This window comes from Crinia signifera, chromosome 5 (genome assembly GCF_055691185.1).
Source record: "Crinia signifera chromosome 5, ASM5569118v1, whole genome shotgun sequence".
In the NCBI taxonomy this organism is placed as follows: Eukaryota; Metazoa; Chordata; class Amphibia; order Anura; family Myobatrachidae; genus Crinia; species Crinia signifera.
Window position 1 is genome coordinate 294,294,335 of NC_139221.1, and position 14,794 is coordinate 294,309,128.

The following is a 14,794-nucleotide window of genomic DNA, read 5'->3' on the forward strand; positions in this document are numbered from 1 at the left end:
GCACTATGTCAATGAGATCTTTCGGGACATTCTGTACAGTCATGTAGTTGTATATCTCGATGACATTTTAATCTACGCCAATAACATCACAGAACATCGTTATTGGGTCAAAGAGGTTCTGTCCCGGCTGCGAGCTAATCATCTCTACTGTAAACTGGAGAAGTGTGTCTTCGAGGTGAAGTCTATACCCTTCCTAGGGTACATTGTCTCCGGTTCCGGTCTTCAAATGGATCCAGGAAAACTGCAGGCCATCCAAGATTGGCCAATTCCCTCTTCGCTGAAAGGTATTCAACGTTTCCTGGGTTTTGCCAATTATTACAGAAAATTCATTCGCAACTTCTCTTCTATTGTGGCTCCCATCACTGCCTTGACTAAAAAGGGGTCTAATCCAGCGAAGTGGCCGGCAGAAGCCATCGAAGCCTTCCATCTGTTGAAACAGAGGTTCACTTCCGCTCCTGTTTTAAGACAACCTGATACCACCTTGCCCTTTATTCTCGAGGTTGATGCCTCCTCCGTGGGTGTTGGGGCAGTCCTCTCGCAGAAAGCGCCCGATGGTCGTCTTCATCCCTGTGGGTTCTACTCCCGTAAGTTCCTGCCTGCAGAGCGTAACTATGCCATCGGTGACCAAGAGCTTCTCGCCATCAAGTTGGCATTAGAAGAGTGGAGATATCTTCTAGAGGGCGCTGTTCATGAGATCACAATTATCACAGACCACAAGAATCTTCTGTATCTCAAGTCTGCTCAATGTTTAAATCCCCGTCAAGCCAGATGGACACTTTTCTTTTCCAGGTTCCGTTTCAAGCTGTCGTTCTGTCCAGGGACACAAAACCGAAAAGCTGATGCCCTTTCCCGCTCATGGGAGCAAGAAAGTGAGTCAAAGTCCACACATCAACATTTCATTATTGATCCAGTGGCATTCTCCGCAACGAGAGTTTCAAATCTCACGCCCCCTACAGGGAAAAGATATGTAAAGCCAGCTCTAAGAAAGAAGTTGCTCTGTTGGGCGCATTCTTCAAAATTCGCTGGCCATGCAGGCATTCAGAAAACTTACGAGTTTATCACCAGGTCCTACTGGTGGCCGTCCCTCAAACAGGATGTACAGGACTTTGTTTCCTCTTGTGCTAAATGTGCTCAGCACAAGATCAGTCGTCAGTCTCCTCCTGGGCAATTGATGCCACTGTCAGTGCCACATCGTCCTTGGACGCATATTTCTATGGACTTTGTAACTGATCTTCCAGAGTCTGACAAGTTCACCACCATCTGGGTGATTGTTGATCGGTTCACCAAGATGGCTCACTTCGTTCCCCTCACCGGTCTTCCGTCAGCTTCCAAGCTGTCCCAGCTCTTCATCAAAGAGATATTCAAGCTTCATGGACTGCCTCTCGAAATCATCTCCGATAGAGGAGTCCAATTCGTAGCCAAATTCTGGCGAAGCCTGTGCTCCCTGCTTCAAATCAAGCTAAAGTTTTCCACAGCCTACCACCCTCAAACCAATGGCCAAACGGAGAGGGTGAATCAGGACCTTGAAGCATTTCTCCGCACATATGTCTCTTCTTCCCAAGATGACTGGGCTCAACTCCTTCCATGGGCAGAGTTCTGCCATAATAACCAATATCATTCTTCATCTAATGTCACTCCATTCCTTGCCAACTATGGGTTTCATCCTCGAGTTCCTGACTTCACTCTGCAACCTGTGTCCTCTGTTCCAGCGGTCGACACGACCATCCGGCAATTCGTCAAATCCTGGAAGCTCATTCGTTCTTCACTTCTGAAGGCTTCAAGCAGGTACAAAAAATTTGCCGACAGGAAACGCAGAGCTGTGCCAGCCCTCCGTCCAGGAGATCGTGTCTGGTTGTCAACCAAGAATCTTCGATTGAGAGTGCCATCGATGAAGTTCGCTCCCCGATATATTGGTCCTTTCCCAGTTGAGCGAGTCGTCAATCCAGTAGCTTACAAGCTCAAGTTGCCGCCCTATTTGAAAGTGCCAGCTACATTCCACATTTCGCTGCTCAAGCCGCTGGTCTTGAATCGCTTTCATTCCAAGCTCCCCAAGGCTCCTAAGGTTTGCACCCAGCGTGGAACAGAATATGAGGTCAGTAAGATCTTGGACTCTCGCATCCGATATGGTCGTCTGCAATATCTGATCGATTGGAAGGGCTACGGCCCCGAAGAGCGATCATGGACCAATGCCATCGATGTCCATGCTCCCAGACTCATCCGGGCGTTCCACTCCAAGTTTCCCCGCAAGCCTAAAAGGTGTCCTGGGGCCACCCTTAAAGGGGGGGGTGCTGTCACGATCCGAGCTCTCAGACAGACTTTCTTACCGGCTAAGTGCCTCCGCAGGTTCAGCTTGCGGTCCAGACGTCACCCCTGCCGGCGTCCTGTCTGCCGTGCGCCATCACCGCTGCCATCCTCCAGTCTGCTCAGCGCTGCTGAGTCCGCGGCTGCGCGGCGCACCGCTCTCCTTGTCCCCAGTGACAGTACTCAGTGCACGGCAATCCACCTGTCCGCCGCCATTGCTCCCAGTATCCAGCATGGTGTGCACAAACATACTTTCCCGCCATAGCCTGACATGGGGGCTGCCATGTTTTCCCAGTCACATGTCATTCCCGTCCAATCCTGTGTGATCTGATCTCCCAGTCATACCTGCCCGGCCAATCCTGGCCACCCAGTGGGTATAAGTATGCTGGGAGCTCTCAGATCAATGCTAGTGCTTCAGTTGTCTCCTGTATATGGTCAGCTGTGCTTGTCTCCGTGCAAGTGTCTCTCTCTGCTGGTGTTGTCTTCCATGCTGCAGTGTATTCCAGGTTATTCCATCTCCTGTTGAAGTCCAGGTTATTCCATCACCTGTGAGCCTGCCTCGTCAGCCCAGCGATCCAGCCTAGCTCCAGGACTCTGGTCCTCCGATGCTCCAGCATCATCCGTCTCCGATGTTCCACCATCGATAGTCCGATACTCCGGACCCACAGTCAAGCTTCCGTCCGTCATTCCGGACCCACAGTCAAGCTCCTATCTTCTGTCCGTCATTCCGGACCCACAGTCTCCATATCCGATATCCATCCGATGTTCCACCATCGATACTTCATTCATCATACCTGTAAAGTATTGCAATCTGCATGAACTGTCATTACTCCTGCATACTTTACTGCCTGTATCATTACAACCTTCTGCATAATAAATCTGGTTGTACTTTTACCTCTGACTTCTTATTGGCTCTGGGTGCACTGTCGCGCAGTTCATGCGCAGGGGTCCTCTCCAACCTCCCCGGTTCAGGTACCGGTCCAGGTCCCCACCAGAGGTCTCAGTCTTGTCGACTGAGTCCCCTGGTGTGACAGGAATCTTGTAAAATGACATATACAAATGTAGATGAGCCCCAAAGCAGTTAGTAAGAGATGCTATAAGTGGTGGGAAATGGTGCAGATGATTCAATGTAAATGTATCTGTCTTTTTTTTATAAATACAAGAAGGTTATTATGTAGGAAGCGAAATGTTTTTTAAAATTATTGTGAGACCTCAATGATTTCCATATCTTTCAGAAAACATATAAGAAACAATTTGAGGAAACCAAGGGAAATTACCATTTTGCATTAGGTACAGCAGAGCAGATTCATCACAAAGAAAATGCTGTTCTCCAGAGTCAGGTACGTGAGTATTTTAAATACTACCGACAATACAACTGTAAATATTACATTTTGTTTATCTCTTTAAAATCATGCTGTGTCTATAATAAGCAAATGAATATTGAATTTTATTTTACAGGTCAAATACAAAGAAAATTATGAGAAGACAAAAGGGAGGTCCATGCTTGAGTTTGTTGACACCCCATCGTATTACATTTCAAAGGAGGCCCAGAAATACCAGAGTGAGGTTGGTAGAATATTGGAGCACCTAGAACTTAAGTGTAGAGATAATACAATCCAAGCGCACATTTAGAAAGCACAAACTCAATTTTAGTAAAGGGTCACTCATACCTTCAGTCAAATTTTTATCCGAGGTCTCCCAAGAAGTTGAATAGATCCTCAGTTACCATTTACCAACTAATACAATCGCCATCCAAACTCTGTATACTACCCCATCTAAAGTGCCGGTGGAAATGCAAATTAAAGCGCCCGGGAAACAATGATGTCATGAGATGGAAAGGAAGCAATAAGGGAAAAGGATTTGTTGTCCCCTTTCTGTTTCACATTTTATTGTGATAATGTTCACACCTTTTGCTCTCTCCTTTTCGCACTTTTTGTATTTTCTTTTCTTTCCACTGTTCTTGTTTTTCCTGTCTTCAATTTTTTTTATGTCTATCCGTTCTTATGTCTTTTCTCTGTCCCTTCTTTTCCATTCTTATTTTATTTTCTTTCATTCAGATGGGTTCTACCTGTCTCGTTTCACATATAGTGGCACCTTTGTTGGAGCATCTTTTTTGTTTTGTGTCTTTCAGAATGCGTATAAGAAAAAATTTAAGGAAAATAAGGGAAATTACTATTTTACTGCAGACACAGCGGAGCAGATGCAGCATAAAGACAATGCTGTAATCCAGAGTCAGGTAAGTGAGTATTTAGATACTGCACATATAGAACTATGGTAAATCCCCATAAACACTAAGCGATATAATAAACAATATTATTTATATTTTGACCCTTCTAAACAATATAGTTTATAATATCGCTCAATATCGTTAACGATGCGCCCTCCCACACATCGCTAATGTCCTCCCCTGTCATCTGTGTCGCATGCTCAATGTTGACTATATCGTCAAAAGGTGATGTCACTGAACGATATCATTAACCATATTGGTCAATGTGTATGCAATAAATATCGTTCGCTCGGGAGCTTTGACAATATCATTATCAATATTGATCCCGGAGTGAATTGTCTAGTGAGGCTTTAGATTGTCAGAAATCTGTTTTTGTCATTTTCAAACATAGGGGTTTATTCTAGTTCATTCTTTCTGACAAAATCCTTCTAAGATGGACAAAACCATGTGCACTGCAGGGGGGCAGATGTAACATGTGCAGAGAGAATTAGATTTGGGTGAGTTATTTTGTTTCTGTGCAGGGAAAATACTGACTGCATGATTTTACACTTCAATATAGATCTCACTTTGAAGAAAAACCCCACCCAAATCTAATTCTCTCTGCACAAGTAACATCTGCCCCACCCGCAGTGCACATGGTTTTGTCCATCTAAGAAGGATTTTGACAGAAAGAATGGACTAGAATAACCCCCATAGTTCTCTTAAATAATTCTGTCACTTTATCTAGAAAATTATTATTTTTCTTTCTTTTTTCCAGGTCAAATATAAAGAAGATTATGAAAAAACAAAGGGGAAGTCCATGCTTGAATTCACTGACACCCCATTATACTGTATATCAAAGGAGGCCCAGAAATTCCAGAGTGAGGTTGGTAGAATGTTGGTGCGCCTAGAACATTTGTAAGAACACGGTAAAACATAATGTTTGCACAAATATTAAAATCACAATAAAAAAAAAAAACCTAAACGATCAACCCCACAACTAAAGCTGGGGTCCTACAGTTTAATTTTGTTTTTTTTTCTTAACATTAGCATTCTCTTTCACAATGTCTTCATGATATACCCTGTATATGAGTTTTATGGAAATGTATTTACTCAGAAATTGTGGGGCCCAGGACTGACAAAATAGGCAGGGACCCCCTTTCCCTTCTTGAACCCCCGATGTGTCTGGTGACCTCCATTGTCCACAGCACTGGCCGTGCTACTCTACCTCTACAGAGATTCATGGGAAATGTGTGCTATGTATATGACAAATTATACTTGATAGACTCCAGTCCTGGGCCCCCTTTCTGTCCGGGCCCGGTACAGGAGGCCTGGCAGTCCCTTCCTGATGCCAGTGAATGTCGAGGTGCTTATCTGAACTACAGTAAATGCTCCCTCTGTACAGAAACCCCCCCATAAATATACAATTGTTTGATTATGGGTGTAGAGTGAATGTTTTTAAACTTATTGGGGTAAATTTACTTAAGGTTCTAAAAATGAAAAGAGATGGTGTTGCCTATAGCAACCATTCAGTTTTTTGGGGGTTATTTTGGTTGATTTGCAAGACAGATGTCAGCTGCCCCCCCACGTCACAGCCTCCTTGCCATGAGAACACCCGGCGTTCTCATGGGAACACCCGGCGTTCTCATGGGAACACCCGGCGTTCTCATGGGTACACCCGGCGTTTCTCATGGGAACACCCGGCGTTCTCATGGGAACACCCGACGTTCTCATGGGAACACCCGACGTTCTCATGGGAACACCCGACGTTCTCATGGGAACACCCGACGTTCTCATGGGAACACCCGGCGTTCTCATGGGTACACCCGACGTTCTCATGGGTACACCCGACGTTCTCATGGGAACACCCGACGTTCTCATGGGTACACCCGACGTTCTCATGGGAACACCCGGCGTTCTCATGGGAACACCCGACGTTCTCATGGGTACACCCGACGTTCTCATGGGTACACCCGACGTTCTCATGGGAACACCCGACGTTCTGATGGGAACACCCGACGTTCTCATGGGAACACCCGGCGTTCTCATGGGTACACGCGACGTTCTCATGGGTACACCCGACGTTCTCATGGGTACACCCGACGTTCTCATGGGTACACCCGACGTTCTCATGGGTACACCCGGCATTTTCATGGGTACACCCGGCGTTCTCATGGGAACACCCCGCTTTCTCATGGGAACGCCCATGAAACACTGGACATTCCCATAAGGTAATGGGGCTGCCTGCCACCCCACGCCCCTCTGCACTCCCAGCCGCTGTCCTGGGTGCGATCTCACTATTCGCAGTAGGGACACGTACCCAGCGCATGCACATGCGCACAGCCCAACCATCGACTTCGCAACCAGAATACCCCCCTATGTCTATTACTTTCTAGAATGTAATAGGGTAATGATAGACAGAATCCGATTACTTGCTACGGGCAGCATCACCCATTTTCATTTTTAGAAACTTTAGTCAATATATCCCATTGTGGCTGATCAATATTTGCTGTGTCTTTCAGAACATCTACAAGAAGCAATTTGAGGAAAATAAGGGCAATTACCATTTTACATTAGATACCGCGGAACAGATTCACCATAAAGAAATTGCTGGACTACAGAGTCAGGTAAGTCATTTAAACAGAGGCAGAACTCTGGGAGGCAATGGAGTCATCTGCCACCGGGCTCCTGCTGCCAAGGGGGAACCTCTCCTCCCCAGTGAGTTTGAATAAGTTAATTGAAAGCCGTTGATATCGCTTCTGTGGCTGTCTCCTCCTCCTAGCAGGACCATAATTGTCACTCTTTATTGTAAACATAATATCCATAACATGCATACATATATTTATATAAGATGGTGTACTGTATGTTTGTGTGTTGGGGGGGGGGGGCACCAATTTATATCTTGCCTCCGGGCAACTGCGACAAACTTACGCCACTGCATTTAAATATCACTGTGATACAAACACATTAAATAACGATTTAACCTTATTAAGGTTTTTCTATTATTATTATTATTATTTATCATCTACAGGTGAAATACAGAGAGCAGTATGAAAAATCGAAGGGGAAGTCCATGCTTGAATTTGTTGACACCCCATCGTACGGTGTTTTAAAGGAGGCTCAGAAATTTCAGAGCGAGGTTTGTAGCATTAACAATTTATCCATTCTCCCCCAACCAGTTCGGCACTGGGGTCCCTCAGCCCCAGTTCTCATACACTTAACAGCGGCAAGGTCCTTACAGATGTAGACGCGCATATCCTTGCTGCAATCCGTCCGCTCATGATTGTTTGTCACGGTAACTTCGCCCCCCCGCGGTGCGGAATCACCACAATCCGCTATCACTGCTCAATGCATTTCAATGAGCCGCAGGAGCAAATCGGTTGCATGCGACTGGTGAGGGGATCGTGCCAATCCCCATTGTCGCGCGTGGCGTTTGGCGCAGCAATGATGAGTATGGCTGCATGTGTATGTGATAAAGCTGCGTTTCTGGTTTTAGTGCAAGAAATGTGATAGAAAACCAGATTTAAAATGAGATCTAACAGGGTGTCATGGTTATTTGCTGCCACAAAAAAATCACGAATGGTCACTTTCTAATTATTAGCTCATTTGGTTTGTATGGTGAATTACCCAGTATCGCACAAAGGGACAGATGTTCTAAGCTTGAAAAATGATAAACTGTGAAAGTGGTAAACCACCAGCCAATCCGCTCCTAACTACCATGTCACAGGTTGTGTTTAAAAAATGACAGTTGAGAGCAGATTGGTTGGTGGTTTATCACTCTTCATATTATCACTTTGGTACTTGTGTATTATCACGGCGCCCATCGCATACCATCGCATACCACTAATTAAGGTATGCGATGAGACCCGATTTTCGGGTTGAAACACCCGCAGAGTACAATAAAATATCGTATCGCATGCCAACCCGAAGCATGGCGAGCGCAGCAAGCCCGCGAGGGGCGGCGGTTCGCTTCCTCTGACCTTTTCATACCCCACTATCCACGTCGGCATGGAGTCAATTCTAGATAGTGTGGCGAGCCACCGAGCCCGAAGCATGGCGAGCGCAGCAAGCTCCGCGAGGGGACACAGAATACATGTGAAGTAATCCGTGTCCCCTCGAGGGGCTCGCTGCACTCGCCACGCTTCAGGCTTGGTGGCTCACTGTGCTCGCCACATTATCTGAAGTCAACTCCACGCCGGCGTGGATAGTGGGGGTATGAAAAGGTCAGAGGATGCGTTCCGCTGTGCTCGCCACGCTTCAGGTTGCCATTGATAGTGGGGGTGGCGTTAACAATGGGGGTGCATTTAACATAGTAATCACCCATCAGGGTGCCTGTACAATTAAATCGATAAGATGCCCTGCGATGGAAATCTTGGGCGCCGTGCTAATACACAAGTACCATCACTTTTTAAGGCTTAGTACATTTTGCCCAAAAGCTTATATGATCCACAAAAAGCCGCAGACCAATGAGCTTTTTGACAGTCTGCAGCTGTTTGAGGACAGGAAGCAGGTGGAGGCATGTTGCCACCGTTTTGTGTGAGTGCCATGGGCAGGCCATGATCTCTGCCTTCTGATGGAGAATTCCTGGCCTATTGGAAGGTGCGGGCCAGCCTTCCTTACATCATGGGTTACTTATCCGGTCAATGGTGTCGGAACTGATCCGATACTGTGTCCAAGGTGCATGCAGGACAACATGCACGCGTCGCCGACCATCTCATGATTTTTTCCCTACTGGGCTGACTATGACTTGAGGCATCCGGTCCGAGAATGGAGTTTTCTCGTGCTGCACACCTACATTCGCCCAGCGGTTTCCTGGGTGCACCTAGTGTTTTCGTGGGTACGCCAAGGAAACGATGGGTGTCCCCATGGGTACGCCCCCTGCCCGCCTCCATACCGCCAAAGGCGACACAGTAGCCCTGCATATGCGCATAGGTGAATATGCGCATACGCAGGGCAGAAACATCGGTCCACGGTGTGAACACAGCGGGTGCTAAAGGAAATAGAATCTGGTCCTAAATGTAGATTACTCTCTGCACTGCTAACACGCTAACGCCATCTGGTTTTAGAGCTTGATGAGTGTCAGCTCTTAACTTCCATTTTTTAAACACAGCCTGTAATATGACAGTTTGGAGCTGATTGGCTGGTCATTTATCACTGATTATCACCTTAACGTTTATATCTTGTTAAGACTTAATACATCTGCCCTATTGTCTTTTTCTGACAATCCCTCTGTGACTGGCATACCAAAGGAACCCTGGCCTGTGCGTACCTCATCCATCTACCAATAATCACTTACTGGTTGCGACACCATCAAGGTTGCGAACGCAACTGGATCAAACCCCGTCTGTATACGTCTGTTTCCACATGTATAATTGACCTCTTCGTGTATGGCAAAAATAAAGGTGATTCCTCTATTACACACTTACAAGCTATGACTGCCAATACTTGGCTCGGTTGATTTTCATTATTCTGAATTGCCCATTTATGCCATACAAAAGTAAATGAACACAAATGATTTATTATGGATGAAGGTAAAATGTTTTTTTTTTTGTTTGTTTTTTATAAACATAATGGAAACGCAACATCTGCCGTGTCTTTCAGAACATGTATAAGAAACAGTTTGAAGAAAATAAGGGCATTTACCATTTTGCGTTGGATACGGCGGAACAGCTTCATCATAAAGAGAACGCTGTACTCCAGAGCAATGTGAGTAATATAATACTACATAGGTTGGAACACTGAAGAACGCTTTTAGTTTGTCATGGGTCTTTTTTTTGGATACCTCCCAAATGTACAGTTTTTGTCAGCACAATGCTGATTTGTATATATATTGAAAGGGGAGGAGTTTAAATGAAAATGGGCGGTGACTTAAGCATAAGAAGGCTGTTGTGGCTTAGTGGGCAGATCGGATAGAGGGGCCGATTCAGGATCGCTTGTTGCGATCCGATTTCTGCCCCAGCCCTGATGGTTGGGATTTGAGCATGCGCATTTCTGCACATGGGCAAACCCCTGAAGTGAGCGGCTCCAGCAAGTTACACACTCGCCGGGCCTTTCACTGCGGGGAGGGAGGATCGGCGGCGTGCAGGGGGCAGCAGCAGCATTTTATGGGCGTCCCCATAAAAACGCTGGGCATTCCCCTGCAGAAACAGGCTCGGAAGTGCCAGCTTGGGGCGGGCGGCTGATGTCACAAGACGACAGCGCCCACCCTGTCTTCAGCCAACACCGACGGAAATAAAGGGGATGGGGAGGTTCTTGATGGGGGGCTTGGCCAGGTGGCATTTGTGGGCTTGCTAAGCATCCAATGTATGCTGCTTAGCGAGCCTTGCTGAATCAGGCCCTGAGTGTATCTAAGGTTTAATTTATTTAGTCCCAGCATGTCTAAATATTGAAGGTTCACGTTTATTCATTTTAAAACACTGTTTCCTTAAATATCAATAATGTCCCATTTATTCACCAAATTATCATTATTATTATTATTATTTTGTCTATAGGTCAAATACAAAGAGAAGTATGAAAAATCAAAAGGAAAATCCATGCTTGAATTTGTTGATACCCCATCGTACTGCGCTTCCAAGGAGGCTCAGAAATTCCAGAGTGAGGTTGGTAGAATGCTGAAGCACTTAGAATTGGGTGCCAGATGCGGTCCCGACAGTCCGGATCCCGACAGTCGTTTACCCGACTGTCAAAATGCCCGACCCGCTATTTTCCCTCGTGGGGGTCCACGACCCGCAAGGGGCTTTTTTGCGCGCGCCATGCTGTCTGACTCCGGGCAGTTGGGATAATGACTGTCGGGATCCCGACTGTCGGAGTCCCATACCACACCCCCTAGAATTCAGGTATCCAATAACACATTAGCCAACCTCACCAACTAACTTCACATGTGATGTCCTCCAGTTCCAATGTGCCCACTATTTACAATTGTCACCCTCACACTCAATCGCCCTTACACTCAATCGCCCTTACACTCAATCACCCTCACACTCAATCGCCCTCAGACTCAATCGCCCTCACACTCAATCACCCTCACACTCAATCAGTATTTGCCCCTTGATTCTCCTTTTGTTAAAAATGGAATAAATATGAATTAGAGGAAGTTACCGTGGAGCTATTATTACTTTTATGTCTATAGCACCAACATATGCAGGATGTACAGAGAGCGATTATTCATTCACAACAGCCGTTGCCTCTGTGGATATTATGATTTAACTTCCCTACCAGAGGCGCACACAGTGATCTTGCAGTAGAAATATGATGTATTGATTCTGGTATTTTGTTCAGAGAAATTGTGTTTAAGCAACAGTACGTGATGTAGTTACTTAGTTTTGTTTTATTATTTCCTTAACAGAAGTTATACCGGATGGATTTTGAAAAAGAAATGAAAGGAAAAGCATCGGTCGATCTAGAACTCACACCAACTTTCCTGAATGCAAAGCAAGCTACAAACCTGCTCAGTGAGGTATACTGATCTGATATATATATATATCTCACAGACAATAGTGTTATATAGCGCCCTTACACAATTTACTGGGTGATTCCTGTCTTTCCTTTACTTTATAAGACCATAATCGACATAAGTATTTTTCAAATATAAAACATTTATTTAAAACATTTAAAACAAATCAAACTTTGTCTTGGGATTGAATCTTGTATCAGAATTTCTTTAGATTATGGATCACAATAGATACCCGACGCGTTTCGTCTCTTTATGAGAGTTCATCAGGGGTGTTTATAAACAATAAATCTACAAAAGTAGAACATAATTGTAAATATACAATGTATACCATAGGAAAGACATTCATTATCCACATTTATATAATTAACAATGGATTATAGAAAAGGAGGAGAAACAGAAGGCATATAGTATTTACTTTGGCTGATGGTAATATACCATCTAGTGTACATTATTAGAAGAAATGGAAATATTGACAATAATCAAACAATAACTTTATAAGGAACATTCACAAAAATGGGTACTGTACCTTTAAGGATCTTTTTTGATCACAAAACTGTACTGAAATTCCAATGTTTCGATTGTGACTGGTCCAAATAAGGGCCTTAAGTCCTTTTACTAAAAATGAAATGCATAGACATAAATACATGGATCTGAGTATATAAAATAACATAATCTGCCCCAGGTTCATATAATGCCTCACAGTGCTCCAGTGCACATTATGTCTCATAGTATAGCTCCCACTGTACATTAGGCCACATAGTGCCCCAAATTCACATTATGCCACACAGAACCCCATTTTGGATTATGCCAAATGGTATGCTCCCCAGTGTATGTTACTCCAGCTGTTGTTGAACTACGCATACCAGCATGCCCTGCTACAGTTTTACTATTTGGCCATGCTCAAACTGATGCAGGGCATGCTGGGATGTGTAGTTCAACAACAGCTGGAGTGTCAAGGTTAGCCATCACTGACCTAGATGTTGTGTGAAGGGTGACAACCTGGGTTATTCACTCATGTTCTTAAGCAGAAACCCCAGCTACAACCTGTGCCCTGAATCCCGGTTCCAAGCTGGGTTGAAGCCAAGTAATGTCTAAAAGACGTTTGCTTTGTATTCATGCAAGTTATTCCGAGGTGTTACTCTAAAGACCTTAATGACGATGAAGCCATATAGAGAGGCAAGTACTGGTTCTATAGACAGCTATGATGTTACAGTAGTAGCCCCAAACTACACTGTAGTTCAGGGCTACTACTGCGCAGTCTATCGATAATCATCCGCTGTGCAAATTCATTGGTTTTCGGAGTTCTTTGATGGAGGCATAACTGCACTATCGCCAATCACACCATTGTCCACCAATGTGCGGGTTATATTGGACAATGGGGAGCTGCATGTTATTTCTCCTGTCACATGACCACTTATGCAAGAATCAAGGCAAATCCAACCTAACATCGCCATGGAAATGTGCATTGTGCATTTCTCTCCCCATTTAATCAATATGACCTTTCATTCATATGCAATGTATCTACTGTAGTCTATCTGTATTGTATATTTGTTCTTGTCCACAGAAGGAGTACAGGAAAGACTTGGAAGAAGGAATCAAAGGAAAGGGATTGACAGTTTTAGAAGATACTCCTGATCTAATAAGGGTGAAGAATGCTGGCCAAATATTAAGCGAGGTAACTTGTAACCATTTGTTATTGATATCCATATTATGGAAATAATGTACAGTATACTGTAAGTAACACTCATTTGGTTGATTCTGTTTTGGAAGAAAGAGTACCGTAAGGACCTTGAAAATGATATTAAAGGAAAAGGCATGGATTTCAGCGCAGATATCCCGGATATGATCCGAGCCAAACGTGCTTCAGAAATAATCAGTCAGGTAATTATAGTCTGACCTTGTTAATGTTTCTTTTTTTTACTGTTATTCAATGGAAAGAAATCATGTAATTCAAAACGAAAAAGTGTGTAAACCTGTTCACTTTGGGATTCCGCATTTTATGGCATATTGTGAATTGGAGTCACTCTTTATTGTATAAGGCAGGGGTGGCCAAACCTGTCCTCAAGATCTACCAATGGTTCATGTGTCTCAGGCAACCTCTGGATTTATAGTTGGAATGAATGCAGCAAGTTTGAAAATGTGACAGTTAGTAATGACTACAGCTGTGCACCAGCTAGGTGATTTGGAAAACGTGGACAGTTGGTAAATCTCGAGAACCGGTTTGGCCACCCCAGGTATAATAGCAATGTTGTCTGTATTGAATATCAGTTGCCAAAATGCTCTCTGTATTGTATGTTTTCAGATTGCATTCGGTTTTCTGTACTAGTCGGTATAAGGTTCTCTATATATTTATATTAACAGTTTCTTATATAGCGCATACATATTCCGCAGCGCTTTACAGAGTATAGTTGAACATTCACATCAGTCCCTGCCATAGGTGAATCTAGGGGGTGGTCCGGGGGTGCACAGGACCACCCATTAGCCCATTTTGTAGCTGAGGGATGGGGCTTTCCAACGAGCCCAGCCCCGTGTCTTTAGCCCCCTGGGAACCGGAGATACTGCCAGGCAAAGCTGGAACGTTTTCCTTATAGGATAACCTGGGGGGTAGGGAGAGGGGAGTGGTTGTCTCTCCTCCTCACACCAGAAAATGCAGGGACTAGGCTGGTGTATAAGGGGTCAGCCTGGGAATGTCCCTGCATGATCCTGGGACCATATTCGCGGGTAAATCCCTGCATTTTCTGTTGTGAAAGGGGTATTATTTCAAACAGCCGTGACCTGTAGTGCTCTGAATACAGCCGGGCAGCCCCCTGCTCTCTGCCCAGCTGTCAATGACT

At 44.8% G+C, this 14,794-nt stretch overlaps 2 protein-coding genes across 10 annotated transcripts in view; both read left to right on the plus strand.

Moving 5' to 3' along the window:
* Nucleotides 1–14,794, plus strand: part of LOC146081212 (LIM zinc-binding domain-containing Nebulette) — a 236,469-nt gene that overhangs the window by 195,858 nt on the left and 25,817 nt on the right. The window lies entirely within an intron of this gene.
* Nucleotides 1–14,794, plus strand: part of LOC146081210 (uncharacterized) — a 108,941-nt gene that overhangs the window by 83,016 nt on the left and 11,131 nt on the right. For all 8 annotated transcript variants that reach the window (XM_083189301.1, XM_083189307.1, XM_083189302.1 and 5 more), the window contains 11 exons: nucleotides 3,537–3,641; nucleotides 3,760–3,867; nucleotides 4,433–4,537; nucleotides 5,286–5,393; nucleotides 7,030–7,134; nucleotides 7,539–7,646; nucleotides 10,109–10,213; nucleotides 10,999–11,106; nucleotides 11,853–11,963; nucleotides 13,525–13,635; nucleotides 13,731–13,841. In XM_083189301.1, the coding sequence (XP_083045427.1) occupies nucleotides 3,537–3,641; nucleotides 3,760–3,867; nucleotides 4,433–4,537; nucleotides 5,286–5,393; nucleotides 7,030–7,134; nucleotides 7,539–7,646; nucleotides 10,109–10,213; nucleotides 10,999–11,106; nucleotides 11,853–11,963; nucleotides 13,525–13,635; nucleotides 13,731–13,841 (1,185 nt within the window). The remainder of the gene's footprint in view (nucleotides 1–3,536; nucleotides 3,642–3,759; nucleotides 3,868–4,432; nucleotides 4,538–5,285; nucleotides 5,394–7,029; nucleotides 7,135–7,538; nucleotides 7,647–10,108; nucleotides 10,214–10,998; nucleotides 11,107–11,852; nucleotides 11,964–13,524; nucleotides 13,636–13,730; nucleotides 13,842–14,794) is intronic.